Raw genomic sequence first — 16,763 nt, 5'->3', positions numbered from 1 at the left:
GATCAATGTCCTGGAACTCTGAGCGATCAGACTGTGTCTGGATCATTGGATGGATCGTCTTCAGCGGTGTCCAGTGCAAATGAAATCGGACAACACCACGGCCGTGGCTTATGTCAATCACCAGGGGGGCACAAGAAGTGTCTTTGCAGCTCTGGAGGTAGCCGGTGTTCTACAGTGGGCAGAATGTTTCGTTCCAGCCCTCTCCGCTGTACACATTCCAGGGGTGGAAAATGGACGATCTCAGTGGGCTGACGTTGGATCAAGGGGAATGGTCCCTTCATCTGGAGGTGTTTCATCAGCTGTGTCTCCGGTGGGGCACCCCCAAGGTGGATCTGTTGTCGTCTCAGCTCAACAGAAGGGTGCAGAGGTTTGTGGCATGGTCATGGGATCCTCTGGACGGATGCCACAGACACGCTGGTGGCCCTGTGGGGCCAGTATCATCTGATTTACGTCTTTCCTTTTCTCAAGCTTCTGCCGAATCTCCGAGGCAGAAGGGATTCCGGTAATTTTAGGGGCTCCAGACTGTCCTTGCCGGTCTTGGTACCCTGACAAGGTGTGGCTGGTTGATGATGTCCCTTGGAGACTATCTCTCAGGGAGGATGTGCTGTCCCAAGGGCCAATCTTCCATCCTGCTTTACAGTCGATGGCTTTGACGGCTTGGAGCCAGGCTTTGAAGGCTTGAAAGCCAGGTGCTGAAGGATAGGGGTTTGTCGTGATTCCAATGCTGTTGAAGGCCAGGAAGTCTACCTCCTAGGAAGATCCATCACTGTACTTGAAAAACGTACATTCCATGGTGTGAGTCTCTTGGGGTTCACCCTCGCTCTTTCTCAGTGGCTCAGGTCTTGACCTTCCTTCAATTGATCAGAAATTGGCTTTTAGTACCATCAAGGGCCAGGTGTCAGCCTTGGCGGTCTTTTTTCAATGACCTTTGGCCACACTCTCTAGTGCGTACCTTTCTTCAGGGGTTTGACACTTGGCTCCTCTAGTGCGGTCTCTGTTACCACCTTGGGACCTCAATTTGGTACTCTCATTTCTCCAGAAGCCTTCCTTAAAAGCTTGCAGGAGATTACCCTGCTTCCTCTGTCCCAGAAGGTGGCCTTTTTGGTGGCAATTACCTCTGCGAGCAGGGTGTCTGAATTGGCGTTTAACTAAGATAAGGTGGTGCTTTGCCCCTGTCCGTTCTTTCTTCCAAAGGTTGTCTCTGATTTCCATTTGAACGAAGACATTGTGTTGCCTTCCCTGTGACCCAGGCTGAAACATCCTAAGGAAATTGAGTTGCATGCCCTGGATGTGGTTCGGGCAATTCGGGTATACCTGGCAGCTACAGAGTCTTTTAGGTAGTTAGACTCAGTATTTGTGATCAAGGATGGGCCTCAAAGGACGGTCTAATTACTCTGTGACCAATTCCAGATCAAACAGACGGTGACTCGGGCCTATTCAGTCAAGGGTCGGGTTCCTCCTTTCTCTGTCGCTCTACTCGGGCGCTCTGTGTTTCCTGGACCTTCCGTCACCAGGCGTCAGTGACGCAGGTTTGCAAGGCGGCCACCTGGTCGTCGGTGCACACTTTTACAAAGTTTTATAAAGTGGATGTGTTTGCATCTGCGGATTCTTCCTTTGGCCGCAAGGTTTTGCAGGCTGCTGTTTTAGGGGACCTGGATTAACTGTCGTGATCAGCTCTCGAAGGCCAATTCAGATACTTGCATTCAAGTTTCTTTAAAGTGAATATGACATATATATATATATATATATATATATATATATATATATATATATATATATATATAATATACATTTTTTTTGTGTAAAGCACTGCTTATACAGTTGGTGCTATATAAATCCTGTAATCTTGCTATATAAATCCTGTGTGTAGTGAACAGTCTTCCTTTACCAGGTTTGGTTTAATAAATTATGCACAACATTCCAGGTGCTGCGAGTAAAACAATTATAGTCATGTTTTATTGATTAATGCTTTCAGTGATGATTAGTAGGAGAGTGCTCAGTCTTCTATGGAAATGTTCACCATCAATTAGCCCAAACAAAGCATGATGAGGAAAATAGCAGCGCACTTGCACCTATGAGCCTAGTATGCTATCATTTCAATGAATTGTTAAACATACTTGACAATTATAGCTTTAACACCAATTCCCAGGATTGTCCACTCACAACCTAGCACGCCCATTGTCAAAACGCAAACAAATTATTTTTGAGCGATACATGCAAGCTAGTTTAATGGATCTTATACATATTCATGTATATGAATTATTTTAGTACAGGAAACGCATTAATTAAGCCCTTGTCTTGATCTCTTCATGCAATATTCCCTACTGCTTTATCTTTCTGACATAAGAATAATGCACAAACAAAATAAAGGCTAAACACCCTTGTAAAATATCAATTAAAAAAGAGCGTTGCCTCCATTGAATGTAAATGGGAGAAAATAATCCCTGTCTGCTGCATTGTGAAGATGAAGATTAAGGAAAGAGTTCACATGCATGATTTTTAGGTCTTCATTTAGCGGTTTGCGTAAACTGTAGCTTCAAAATGCATTACTAATGTGGGGGTGTTGAACTGTTCAATGGTTTTAAGCCCTTTGCTTCCATGGATTACAGCAACCTTCGTGCTATGAAGGGTTTTGTGTAGCAAAGTGAAGAAATGTCATCAGGTCCAAAACTTTATTCTGTGGTCACATAATATACAGCAATGTTTTGGAGCCACACAGGGCCCCTTCTTCAGGCAACCTTTGTAGCAAAACAAGATAATGAAGGAACTGGGCACTGCTTTTTTCAGACTTGCATGTATTTGTAAAGGGTACAAACATGTCATACTTTACCTGCTCTGTGCAGTGGTTTTGCATAGAGCAGCCCCGATTCATCTCTTCTAGGGTCCCCTGCCAGTGCTCCAGGCTCCTCCTCCTCGGTGTGCCACCAAAGGAAACGGCACGCTATTAAAATAAAATTCTGCCACGCAAATAATAATACATTAATAGAGTGAAAAACGTATGTGAAAAAAATACAAGTGTGCATACATGAAAACCATCCCAATCAAGAGTGACAGCCACTGCTGTGTAATGAGGAGTGTCAGAAAGCTTCTATATTCACCATGTGGGCCACCACCAGTAGTTAAATGGACTCCTACCGGAATCTATGGACTCTATTACAGAGTCAAGTAGGCCTGCAAATATACTAGTATTTAGCGCTGAGACCTAGATGGTTACATCTAACACCTCCTCAGGATTATAATTGATCTATATGGCCACGATGATGGTACAAGATTCCTCAAAGAATCAAAGATGATATGCCCACATAGTGTAAATCCATAAAACACATTTATTAAAAATAAAGTGCAAAGCTACTCCCATGAAGATCATAAAAACCGCACTGTGTATAAAAAACAGTTGTAAACTAATCCAGATAATCCAGAGATTGCATGTAAGCGTGGTGGATTATCATGCAGGTTGCCACGCCAAACAAATACCATTTTAGAGAGGGAAGTGACACCCTAATTGCCAATCAATTAAACCCCTCTTGGTGTGACTCCAAAGATGGCTGACATTGTGTGCCAAGCCTCTTTCTGAATACCCTAGCCTCTTTTCCAATTTAAAAGTGCGGAAAAGCCTGGGTCCAAGCCTCGCTGTGGCTAGCAAGATGGCCAAGCCTCTTAATAGGTCTAGGAAGGCCGAACAGCCAGAGGATAATCTAGCCCCTTTCTCCATTTAAGATGGCCCAACGGCCCGAGTCGTCTAAGCCTCATGGTTAGCAAGAAGGCCAATCAATACCCTGGGCCCTGTATGTGTCCCACCCTACTAACTGAAGGAGATATATCTCAATGGACCAAATAAAACACCCACAGGAAAAATACAGAGGGGACCTAGCACCACCTGATGGCTGATGCAATATGGAAAAACATTGGACTCTAATCAAAAATGTTTTTTCTTTCATTCATTGATGGACACAGCTCCTGATCTTAACCATTGGGTTATACTGCCCCCTACAGGAGTAGGACACTAGGCAGAAAAAGTGGCTTACTATGCCTATGGGCAAAAAATGAAAAGCAAAAATATTTTGCGCTAACCATAAAAAAGCTGCTACACCAAACAACTGACAAGAAAATTGTGAATAACAAAATGGCAGCGCTAATAAATACTAGCAATATAAACTGTGTGTGTGTATATATGTATATGTGTATGTGTATATATATACCAAGAAAGGTAAATGCATATAAATTGCAAAATAAATAAAAGTGAACATCAAATCAACAGTCCCATATGTGAAGTGAAAACAGTCCAGAACGGTGATAATTGAAGTGCTCACTGGATCCCAACACCAACAAGATATAAAGATATAATGTGCTCACCAGAACAGTAGGACTCAAAATGCCATATAGCATATGAGTCAAATCAGCTTGTTGTACAATGGATGGATAATCCGAAGGGATGGCCGAGGTCACTGATGTTGAGGTGAAGAGGTGATAGCAGATATGAACCGTCACACCAGAGAGGCTCTCACTCCATCAAATTGCCAGAAATGAACCAAAAAACAAGGGAGCACAAAATAGTGTAACACTGCTAAAATTTTTATTCAATAAAAATACACCAAATTGCACTTACAAACCTCTCGTGGTAAAGAGCGTATAAAGAAAACTTATAGCAGTGTTACACTATTTTGTGCTCCCTTGTTTTTTGGTTCATTTCTGGCCATTTGACGGAGTGAGAGCCTCTCTGGTGTGTTGCTATGCCTATGGGCAGTTCCAGGGGGTATACTCACTCTCTCTGCTATAGGTACTCAGTTTTTTTTTCTGCCTAGTCAGGAGTAAGGACCTAGTTCCTTGCTGGGATCTCTGGTCCTGGAAATTTCTTTTTTAGATAGAAATTTTTCTCCTGGTTTCTTCCTGGATCTCAATCAACTGCCGAACTGGGCGACGGGCTGGATAATCTAGATCCAGTGGTCCCCCAGTCTGACCAGCGAGCGCGCGCAGACCTCAGCTCCGCGCTAGGTCAACCGTGACATAGCTCCACCGGACGGGGGCTGCCCTGCGAGTTAAATGCCTCACAAGGTCACATATGGCTGGGTCTTTGCCTGAGTCACAGCATTCCACCTGGCTGACAGACGCCCCCCCATTTCAATGGAGAGGAGGTACTGTCTGGAGGGGTGCCCACCGGGTTCCTGGTATGGTGAGTAGCTGCCCCCCCTCCACCTGGAGGGTTTTTGGGTGGAGGTTGGCCCCCTGGGTTTCCCCTCCTTCCTGTCAGGAACCTCCCTTTATCTGTCCCCCCATCCTACATTCCCCTCCACTTCTGCTGGGGCTGTGTGGGTGGCCTGGTCCACCTTCTGAGTGGCAGGGCGCTATGCTGATTGGGCGGGGAGTGCGCCGCCGGAAACCGGACTATCGGCTGTGCGGGGGGGGGTTGTACCTGGTGGGGGCTCCTGCCAGGGCCCCTTGTCCTGCCTGGGGCTGTCTTTGAGGCCTAGGGATCCCTCCTAGGTCCCTGGGTTCCCCGTGGTGCCGCCATTTTCTTTTAGTGTGTGCTCAATGCATGGCGGCCATGTTTTTGACACCTGGATCTTATACTTCCTGATCACAGCGTGGAGTGCAGATTGTCCTGGTAGCTGCAGGTTTCTGTTTCTGCTGGGTGGTGTGTCTCGGGTCCTCCCCTCTCTGCTGAGGATCGCTTGGTGCATTGTGTCTGGTGACTGAGTGGTGCTGCCAGTGTGGTGGGGGTTGTCCCTTTGCAGTGTTTTACACTTTTTGTGGGGTCCACCTAGTCACTCATGGAGTCTTTGGAGCACCTTTCTCCACCTGACCCCCTCTTGGAGGCTGCGGGGCCCTCCGGGTCCCAACCATCCATCGATGCACTGTTGGCCGTCCTGAAATCCTTTGTTCTGGGTGGAAGTGGCTTTTGGGTGATGGGCTAGTGAAAAATGCCCCCCTGCCTTCCCCTGCCTCATCTGTATCATCAGATCCTGAATCTGATTCGGTGGACGTGGGTCACCCTGTTGGGTCTGCGACCAAGCATCCAGAATCCTCCGATAGTGAGGACGATTCCTCCACATCTACAACTGTGCACGAAAAAGCGTTGGTGGAAGCACTGATTTTATCTGTGCCCGACACCTTAAAGATGGAGGACGCAACTGCGACGGAGGAGCAGGTTCCCTTTGGCACTCACAAGCCATCCAGAGCGGATAAGGTGTTTCCTTTCCCAGCCTATTTTGACAGACTTGTCGCTAAAGAGTGGGGACCACCAAAGTGTCCCCTTGGGGTCCCTAAGTGATTTGCTAGGCGATACCCCTTTGAGGAGTCCCTTATTAAGAAGTGGACTGTTCCACGGTTGGTGGACCCTCCAGTTTCCATATTGAACAAGGCAACCATGATTCTGGTTGAAGAGTCCTCAGCCGTTTAAGGATCTGGCTGACAGGAAGGCAGGGGCTGTGGCCCGCAATATATGCACTCTGGCTGGTTTGACACTGAAGCGGCTTTTAACCATTGCCCTGGTGTCGCAAACTGTGTGATCTAAGCCTTTATGCCTTGACCTGAAAGGAGAAAAGCTCCCCCTGCCTTTGCTGAGCTGCCGGACCAGCTGGTCCAGGGGCTGCAGTTTTATCTGTGATGCCTCTTTGGATGATGAGGCTTTCCTTGTGTCCTGGCTCTCTGTTTCGGCAGTGGTCCTTCGGCGTGTCTTTTGACTCAAATGCTGGGCTGCAGACCAGACTTCTAAAAAGGTCTTGACTGCTCTCCCCTTTCAAGGAGATCTCCTGTTTGGAGCTATCGTGGATGACATCATTTAAAGGTCTCACAGGGGGTAGGGGGTAAGAGTACCTTTCTTCCACAGGCTACTAAGGGCAAGGACCCTTGTTATAGACGTGGGCCCTAATTCTCGGATCATATGTTTTTTTCGTCCCTCAGGGTCAACAGAGAAGGGCTCGAGCCTTTCAGGGCCTCCTCTGTAGGATCCAATTGAACCTGGTCTGGCAAGCCGAGAGCGGGCTTTTCCAGACCCGCAGACAAGGCTCCTTCAGCATGAAGGTGCTCTCTGACCTGTATTGGGTCCGGCTACAAGATCGAGTTTCGCTCTTGTCCCCCAGCAAGGTTCTTTCTTTCCAACTTGCGCCTGTCCTCAGGCCGCTTACAGGGTAAGTTTGGGGCAGTACAAGACCTGTTAATTCAAGGGGTGATTGTCCTGATTCCGACTTCAGAATGTTTTCAGGGTTTTTACTCAAACCTGTTTACAGCCCCCAGGAAGGAAGGCAAGGTGCGTCCAATCCTGGACCTCAAGGCACTGAACTGCTTTGTGCAGATGCAGGAGTTCAGAATGGAGTACATTCGCACGGTGGTGGCATCCCTGCATCAGGGGGATTTTCTTGCCTCTATGGACATCAAGGATGCTTACCTTCACATTCAAATATTTGGCGGTCACGAGCGCTTCCTCCGCTTTGCCGTGGGAGATGAGCATTATCAGTTTGTAGCGTTACCCCTTTGGTCTCACCTCTGCTCCTCGGGTCGTCACAAAAGCGTTAGCCCCGATGCTGGGATTGTTAAGCCAACGGGGGATCGCAGTACTGGGCTACTTTGACAACCTCCTTCTGCGAGTCTCCTACTGCTCTGGTGGAAAACCTGGAAATTGCCATACGAACTCTGAGAGAGTTCGGCTGGATTAAGAGTTTTTAGAAGTCTGCTGTGGTTCCGTACACAAAGCTGGACTATCTGGGTCTGACTCTGGACTCGGCCTTAGCCAGGGTGCTCTTTCCTCTGGACAAACTCCAGTAATTGCAGGCTGCAATTTGTCTCCTGCTGTCCAGCAGATGGTCATCTCTCCGAACTTGCATGTGGGTGCTGGGCCTGATGATGTTTACCTTTTGAGGCACTTCCCTTTGCACAGTTCCATACGAGGTCCCTGCAAAAGGAGATTCTGACCAAATGGGACAAGACTCCGCAGTCTCTAGACAAACCGATCCGGCTGACCCAGGGAACAAGGGAATCCCTGATATGGTGGCTTCATTCTCCAGCGCTTTGACTGGCAAACTCTTCCTCCCCTTGTATTGGACAGTGGTCACCATAGATGCCAGCCTGTCTGGCTAGGGAGGCATCCTCGCAAAAATTCTGCCCAGGGGGTGTGGACACTGGAAGAGTCCAGACTACTGATCAATGTCTTGGAACTCAGAACGATCAGATTGTGCCAGGACCATTGGACGGATAGTCTTCAGGGTTGTCCAGTGCCGTGGCTTATGTCAGTCACCAAGGGGGCACAAGTAGTGTCCTGGCGGCTCTGGAGGTACCCGGCATTCTAAGGTGGGCAGAACAGTTCGTTCCAGCCCTCTTCACTGTACACATTCCCGGGGTGGAAAACTGGCTGGCAGATTACCTCAGTCAGCAGGCGATGGACCAAGGGGAGTGGTCCCTTTATCCAGGGGTGTTTCATCGGTTGCGTCTCTGGTCGGGCATCCCCGAGGTGGATCTGTTGGTGTCTCAGCTCAACAGAAAGGTGCACAGGTTTGTGGCTCGGTCAGGGGATCCTCTGGCAGATGCCACAGACGCGTTGGTGGCCCTGTGCAGTGGGGTCAGTATCGTCTGGTTTATGCCTCCCCTCCTCTCCAGCTTCTGCCAAAACTTCTACGCAGGATAGAGGCAGAAGGGATTCTGGTCATCTTAGTGGCTTTGGTCTGGCCTTGCTGAGCTTGGTACGCCGATCTAGTGAGGCTGGTCCCCGTCGTTCCTTTGAAGCTTTCTCTCAGGGAGGATCTGCTGTCCCAAGGTCTATTCCTCCATCCTGCTTTACAGTCGCTGCCTTTGACAGCTTGGCTGTTTGAACGCCAGGTGCTGATGGATAGAGGTTTGTCTGAGTCGGTGATTCCAAGGCTGTTAAAAGCTAGGAAATCTACTTCTAGGAAGATCTACCATCGTACATTGCGTTGTGTGAGTCTCTTGGAATTCATCCTCGCTTTTTCTCGGTGGCTCGGATCTTGACCTTCCTTCAATGGGGGGTTGATCAGAAACTGGCCTTGAGTCAAAGGTCAGGTGTGAGCATTATGTTTCCTTCCCTGTGTCCCAGGCCAAAACTTTAGAAGGAAACTGCTTTGCATGCCTTGGATGTGGTCGGGCGATTTGGGTGTACTTGGCAGCTACGGAGTCTTTTAGGAAATCAGACTCACTATTGTGCTTACAGATGGGCCTCAGAAAGGGTTGTCTGCTTCCTCTGCGACCATTTCCAGATGGATCAGACAGACAGTGATTTAGGCCTCTTCCATCAAGGGTCAGGTTCCTCCTTTCCCTGTCAAGGCGCACTCTACTTGGGTGCTTAGTGGCTCCTGGGCCTTCTGTCATCAGGCGTCAGTAAAGCAGGTTTGCAAGGCGGCCACCTGGTTGTCTGTGCACACTTTCACAAAGTTCTATAATGTGGATGTGTTGGCATCTGCGGATGCTTCCTTGGGCTGCAAGATTTTGCAGGCTGCTGTTAAGAGGACCTGTTGTCTTTGAGGGTGTATTGTTTTCAGGCGAGCTCCAGTTGATTGCTCCGGTTTACCTGGTTGGCTATAGTTAGCCTTGGAAATGTATTTTTCGCTGTTCCCATCCCTCATGTTTAACACTACTTTGGGACATCCCAATGGTTGAGAAAATCAGAAGCTGTGTCCATCAATGAACGAAAGAGAAAATGGGATTTTTGACTTACCATAAAATCCATTTGATCTTCATTGAGCAGCACCCACCCCTCTATGGAGTTGTAATTCTTTTGACACTGCTTGTAGCAAAACTGAGTACCTATATCAGAGAGAGGGAGTATACCCCCTGGGACTGTCCATAGACGTAGCCAGACTTTTTTTTTCTTCTGCCTAGTGTCCTACTCCTGTAGGGGGCAGTATAACCCAATGGTTAAGAAGATCAGGAGCTGTATTCGTTAATGAACATCAGAGAAATGGATTTTACCTTAAGTCAAAAATCTCATTTTGACATAAATATATACAGCGTAAAATAAGTATTGAACACGTCACAATTTTTCTTGCTAAACATATATTTCTAAAGGGGCTATTGACTTGCATGCTATTGACCACATGCCAGTAACAACAAATGTAATCCATACGTACAAAGAAACTAAAACAGATACGTTCAGAAATTAAGTTATGTGTAAATAAATTAAGTGATACAGGGAAAAAGTATTGAACATGCTAACTGAAATTTATTTAATACGTTGTACAATATCCTTTGTAATCACAGCTTCAAGGTGCCTACTGTATGGAGAAACTAGTCGCATGTATTGCTCATGTGTGATTTTGGTCCTCCATTCTTCCACACAGTCTTCATATCTTGAAGGTTCTGTGGGCCTCTTCTATGAACTCTGATCTTTAGTTCTTTCCATAGATTTTTTTATAGGATTCAAGTCAAGGAATTTGCTGGGCCATTTGAGCAGCCTCATTTTTTTCTTTGAAACCAATTGAGAGTTTTCTTGGCTTTTTTTTTTTGGGATCTTTGTCTTGCTGAAATGTCCACCCTCCTTTCATATTCGCCATCCTGGTAGATGGCAGCAGTTTTTATCAATAATGTCTTGGTACATTTTTCCATTCATCCTTCCTTCAATGACATGAAGTTTGCCAGTACTGTATGCTGAAAAACATCCCCACACCATGATGTTCCCACCTCCAAACTTCACTGTTGGTATGATGTTTTTGGGGTGATGCGCAGTGCCATTTGACCTCCAAACGTGTGTATTATGGCATACAAAGAGTTACATTTTTCTCTCATCTGACCAGACTATATTTTCCCGGTATTTCAAAGGCTTGTCTAAATGTTGTGCAGCAAACTTTAAATGAGCTTCAAGCTTTTTCTTGAACAATAGAGTCTTGCGTTATGAGCATGCATACTTATTGTTTTCTTGAAATAATTGTACCTGCTAATTCCAGGTCTTTCTGAAGCTCTCCACAAGTGGTCCTTGACTCTTGGACAGCTGGTAATTATTTTTGCTACTCTGTCAGAATCATGCAAGGAGCACCTGGTTGTGGTCGGTTTATGGTGAAATGATTATCTCTTCACTTCCAGATTATGGCCCCAACAGTGCTCACTGGAAAATTCAGAAGTTTAGAAATCCTTCTGTAACCAATGTCATCAGTGTGTTTTGCAACCATAAGGTTGAAGAGGGAACAAATTGCACAGGTGATCAAATACCACCAAAAGAAAGCTCTATTTGTGGGGAAAAAAATGAAATTAATTTTATTTTGGTACAGTGTTGCACGACTGCACAATTTTCCGTTTTTAAATAACCTGGCCTGGTCATTTAAGGGGGCAAATTCTTCCGGTCCAGAACTGGTTAAATTAAAATGAAATGCTTACACACTTATTCAACTGATGTATGCTGAGCATTCATTCTGCCAGTCACTAAAGTCCTGGCATTGTATCCTTGAATGAGATTAGGCATGTACACAGCATGGGCATAAAATTCAAGGGGCTTCCGTGGGACTCCGGAATAATAAATGTGTAATTTGTAATGCCTGCGCTTCAGCGGTATTGTTAATATAGCCATGTTTGGGACCTTACAGGTTCACATTTAAAGATATGTCTGCTTATATGAAGAATGCTTATTTTCCATGACTTGATTTTACATTTTTAGAATAACTTATCTGGGCTTGTTCTAGCATCCTACTCTTTTTAATATCAAATGTATTGTTGCCTTTCTGCAGGAACAAGTGATAATGAACTTGGACAGTCGCCTACTTGTGTACCCACTGTACATCTGCTGCAACTTCTTGTATACCTCTCCTGAGAAACGGGCAGAATCAGAAGGTCAGCTGGACAACACTGACAGCTAAGAAGACAACTGCACACAAACATCTCAAAATATTATTATAAGAAAGGGAACATTTATTTTTTTGCTGTCCTGCTGAATTGTTTGTGCTTTAGTTTCAGTATTTGAGCTATGCTGTGGTGTTCTGCAGCTTGTAAAAGCCTTTCTTTCTGTTAGATGTAAGGAATGTAATATTGAATGCACCAGGGTACATTTATGAATTCTAGGGCAAAGGACAAAGAGTAATGTGGCTCTCAGCCGCTAATCCCATTCTGATCATTTACAGAAAAGTGATTTAAAGGGAATTCCCCAGAAAAATTAAAATTGTTCTGATCTGAGACCGATCCCTGTAAAAACACGGGGCCTTCCCTTCCCACACAAGTGTTTAAAGGACTATAGTCTGACAATAAAAACCAATGGTTGTCAGAGAAGAGAATTATTGCAGTACATAGTCTGGCTGCAATAGCAGATTTCAGCAGCAGATTGTAGTCTAGGCAAATTGTGCAAATTCAACTGCAAGTTTAGGTCATATCTATGAGCTGTGTTGAGGAGACGATCCCTTTGTAATGAAGGCAATCTGTCATTCATTATTTACCTACCTGGCTCAGTTAGGAATAGTTTCTTCTTTTAGAGACAGCCATAATGAATCCTGGAATTCATGACCGGCCCAGGACATTTCCTCAACATGGTACACTTGGCTTAGAACTTGTGTGCACTCTGGCATTAGGAGAACATCTCATATATATTTACAACAGAGCTGGGCTAAGCAGTTAGGAAGAGATAACATTTTTAGCATTGTGGCACCCCAAACTTCTAAGTTTTCAGTTTTCTTTGAACTTCCATTTTAAGTTCTAAAATCAAAGCTAGGACCTGACCTTCGGCAGTTTATAGCTTTCTTTGCTCTAGTTTTCAAAGTAAGCCTGTGTCTTACAGAATGTAGGCTGCTCTGCCAAAAGTGCTGCTTTACCATCGCAAGCCAAAAGTTACCTTAAAAAATATATATATATGTATATATAATATTCTGTTTAGACTTGTAGCTGGTGCTTATTTTTTTTAAGTAGCTTTTTCCAAGGAATGCAGCAATCTGCCATGCAGATTTCGTTATTTATTTTGTAATAATGAAGGGTGGCCTATACAAAGCCCAAGCCTGATAAGCAAGATGTGAGTATTACTTGCAAGGATTGGGCTGTGTAGAGCTTCTCCTGGCAGTGATAAGCTTCTGAATGTTGGAAGTACATATGTCACACAGAGATTCTCCTGTTTGGAAGTCACAGTGAGATCTGCCATTTCGCTTTTCTATGGAACCTAAAAGTGCTAATCTTATGGGTTTGCCAAACAAAGACAGGCATGTTGTTTAATGCCTAATATTTAACAAAGGAGGAAGGAAATTTTAATGTCCTTTTTCATATTTCTGTTGTAACTATGTTCTGTGTTTAAAAAATGTTTTTTCTTTTCAGACAAACATGTTTTTTTTTTTCCATTTTTAATATTATTCACCTATAAGCCTTAAAGATCCCACAGACCTCCAGCTTAACTATTGAATGCTTTCTAGAGATGAGCATTTTAGTATCTTTGCAGAAATGTCATGTAGACAAAAGATGATAAAGGCGGGCTCTGGTTAAAACTTACACTAATTTTGTTACCTTCTTCTGATGAATAGGAATTATTAGTATGAAATAGGAAAAGCCAGACGAATTGTATAATACTTAGGAGAAACGGAGTACCACTGTCTTGGTATCCAGATAAGGACTTTTCACCAATTTCCCTACTCTGAATATTCAAAATATTCACCTTGTGCCAGTGACTCAGTGTTCTGAAGCCAGAGGGTCGGCAAAACACCCAGGAAATGAAAAGTTTGAGGACATCAAAGGCAGCTTTCATATTTTCTCATGAAGGGTTTACAGATCTCCAGATGCAGAAGCTTCCACCTAAACAAATTCTTTAATAGCCATAAGTCAAATCCTCATGGCATGCACAAAATTATTTTTCAAACACAGATTTTACCCTGTAAACGTATTGGTGACATCAGTGTGCTGTCCATAGTCTGTACAGAGAGCAGAACTGGGAGTGAAGCTCCTCCCACTACAGGCTCCATGCAGAAAACTATAGAGGTTTTTTTGACCAGGCCAGTCACCCTGAACAAGGTAAGAGAAAGTAGCAGTTACCAGTCGTCTTTGAAGGTCAGGTAGAAAACAAAAGTGCAGGAGGTACAGTAAGTATAGAAAAGAATCACCCCCCCCTCCCCCTCTTTAAAATTACATTTTGTTGCTTTGCGGCCTGATATGAAGACAATACCTTTTTGTTTTATCCAGCTGTAATTACTCAGTGCCTTTTTTCACATCCAAATGAAAGATAAAACACCAAGATGTCAGACAATAATAAAAAATAAATCACGGAGTTGGAAAAAGGATCACCCCCTTGTTTCAGTATTTTGTTGGAGCACCTTTTGCTTTAATTTCAGCCTTTAGTCTGTTGGGATATGTCTCTTACTGGACAGATTACCAGGTGTAAATACAGCCAGCACATCTAAGAATTCGTAAGCTGTAAAGTAAGAAATGTTTTCTTCTGGGTTTATTACTGATTTCAAGCGGTATTAAACCCAAAACCAAAAACGTAATATATTGCAGCTTACCAATCATTTGATGGGGTGACTGCATTAGGTTTTTTTTTTTTTTTTTTTTTCAAGGCTCCCCCTCTGTTTTCACCCGGTGATCTGGCCAGTAACATGCATCCAATATTAGAGGTCCCTCACTCTGGAGGAAGGAGCATAGGAGCTACCTTTGGACAGCAACATTGTCAGTCTGGGGGAAGGGGAGCGTTAGATGTTTTAGCATATATAGATACACTAGCAAATTGAAGGCAAAATGCTGCCAACACTTTTTGAGCAGTTACAGTAAACCTTTTTTTGTTTGTTCCTTTTGGGGTAAAGGTTTTACATGAATAAATTAAAATGTATCATTGTAGGCACCACTGTCTGTGGTAAACGGTTTATCTCCTCTGCTGGTAAGGCTATCTTCCCATTGCACACGTTCCTGGAATGTGCTCTAAAAAGTACTGGTTGCTGTAGCGACCACCAGCTGGATACTGGAGCATGTACGACACGGATCTTTAATTAGGTCCAAATGTTTTTTTTATCAAAGAAAGATCACATCACGAACAGAGTAGTGCAATGTTTCAAAGCCACGCAGGACCCCCTTCTTCAGAAGTGTGATGTGATCTTTCTTTGATAAAAAACAATTTGGACCTAATTAAAGATCTGTATTATGATGGCAAGTATTTACATTGTGGTATCTTTGTAACTGATACATCTGCAGGGGAGCTTGTTCTCTTGAAAAACAAGACTTACTGGCTGGATTATCCAATAAAAATAACTGAAATAAAGCTTAATAAAGAAAAGGAATGCAGCCTTAACATCTAATTGGTAAGATGTGATGTAATAAATGGGTTTAATACTGCTTTAAATATTGAATAAAAATAGAAGTCCAGTCATCCAAACCTAACCCTGCTCCCACCCACATTCTAAGTCCTGCACTATATACCCTGTAGAGGAAAGATGTCTATATTTGTTTTTTCTGAGGGATCTCTGATCCGGTCACATGATCTCCCCAGCAGCCAGTGTCAGGGAAGAGGAGAGATCCCTGGCCATGGCTGCAATGCTTATGCAGTGACATCACCCATAGGCTTACTATGGGGCATCCGTTATCTGCTGTCCCTTCTCTATACTGAAGCCAACACTGGGAGCTGATCATGTGACTGCACCGGAGCACCCAGGGAATAGGTAAGTCTTTTCTCTTCATGGTAGTATAGGGTTTTTGATTGTACTTGTATGTCAAAAAATGTACAGTTTTTGAAGGACAACACAAATGATATTCCTTAGAGGTAGCACAAATCTGTACAGTGTATTACCTTCCATGTATAATTGTGTTAATGTTGCGGCTTGTGTACAGGTTAAGCCCCGTACACATGGGCCAAATGTCAGACATCAGCTGGTTCAATAAAAACTGGCCGACATTCGGCCCATGTGTATGCCAGCCAGTACGACAGAAGCCACTTGTTCGGAAAACCAGCAACCGACCATCTCCTGATCAGCACTCTCAGCCAGTGGCTGAGAGTGCTGACCAGAGTTTTCTGGCGGGGCTGGGGGCGTCCCTCTGTCAGAATACAACAGCTCAGCGGGGGAGATTGCTGTACTAACGGCAGATCGTTAGTAGTGGCTCTGATCTGAGCTGAAAGTTTATTTTTCGTTCAACCCAGCAGGATAAAAAAACTCATAGTGCGTACTGTATGTACTGGTGGTGCTCCCAAAATAATTCACAACCAGTGTAGGCTGCAATATTGCATTTGCATTTATGCAGCTTCATCTACTTAGGAAATGAAATGTCAACACCTTTTACACATGGAAATTTTAAAGTCTCAGTTCCAGTAGCTTTTAGTGTATAATATCAACCAACTAATCCATTCTGGTCACTGGGGAATACCTCTTGTAGCAGAAGATATTCTTGTTTCCTGTTCCTAAGATTTGAATGTGACGTCAGCAGACATTAGGGTCACCAGATTGCAAGAGGATGTAAACGCCTGTGTCCTACAGGAGAAGTAGGACAAAAAGAGCTATGGACCTACTTCTCTTATATCACGCCGCTGCAGTTATTTGTTCATTAGGTTCCATCCACACTGGGCTTAAAAAAAGACCGTTCCCTTGGCAGAAAAAAAAAAAAAAACGTTCATATAGAGCATTTTTGTACACCGTTTAGGAGAGTTTTGTGCTATTTTCTGCCAGAAAGCTCCAAACAAACGTAAACCAGAAGGGTTTTTTCCTCCCTCTAAATGCTGAGCTCAAAATATGCCTCTGATCAAGCTAATGTGCATGGACACATAGGATAACATTGATTGAGGTGTTTCTACAGGCAAAACCCAAAACTCCTGTAAAAGCAGCGATTTTTAAGCCAGTGTGCATGGAGCCTAAGGCAGTTTACTGACTTTTTTATTCCCTAATTCTTAG

At 44.3% G+C, this 16,763-nt stretch overlaps 1 protein-coding gene across 1 annotated transcript in view; it reads left to right on the top strand.

Annotated features, from left to right (window-relative positions):
- Positions 1-11,845, top strand: part of GMCL1 (germ cell-less 1, spermatogenesis associated) — a 295,564-nt gene extending 283,719 nt beyond the window's left edge. Inside the window, exon 15 of the mRNA XM_082254811.1 lies at positions 11,661-11,845. Within this exon, the coding sequence (XP_082110937.1) occupies positions 11,661-11,789 (129 nt within the window). The 3' untranslated portion in view covers positions 11,790-11,845. The remainder of the gene's footprint in view (positions 1-11,660) is intronic.
- The last annotated feature ends 4,918 nt before the right edge of the window (positions 11,846-16,763 follow it).

The sequence above is a fragment of the Pelophylax lessonae genome (assembly GCF_965119305.1).
Source record: "Pelophylax lessonae genome assembly, chromosome: 4".
Lineage (NCBI taxonomy): Eukaryota > Metazoa > Chordata > Amphibia > Anura > Ranidae > Pelophylax > Pelophylax lessonae.
This window is presented reverse-complemented; position numbering and strand designations above follow the sequence as displayed.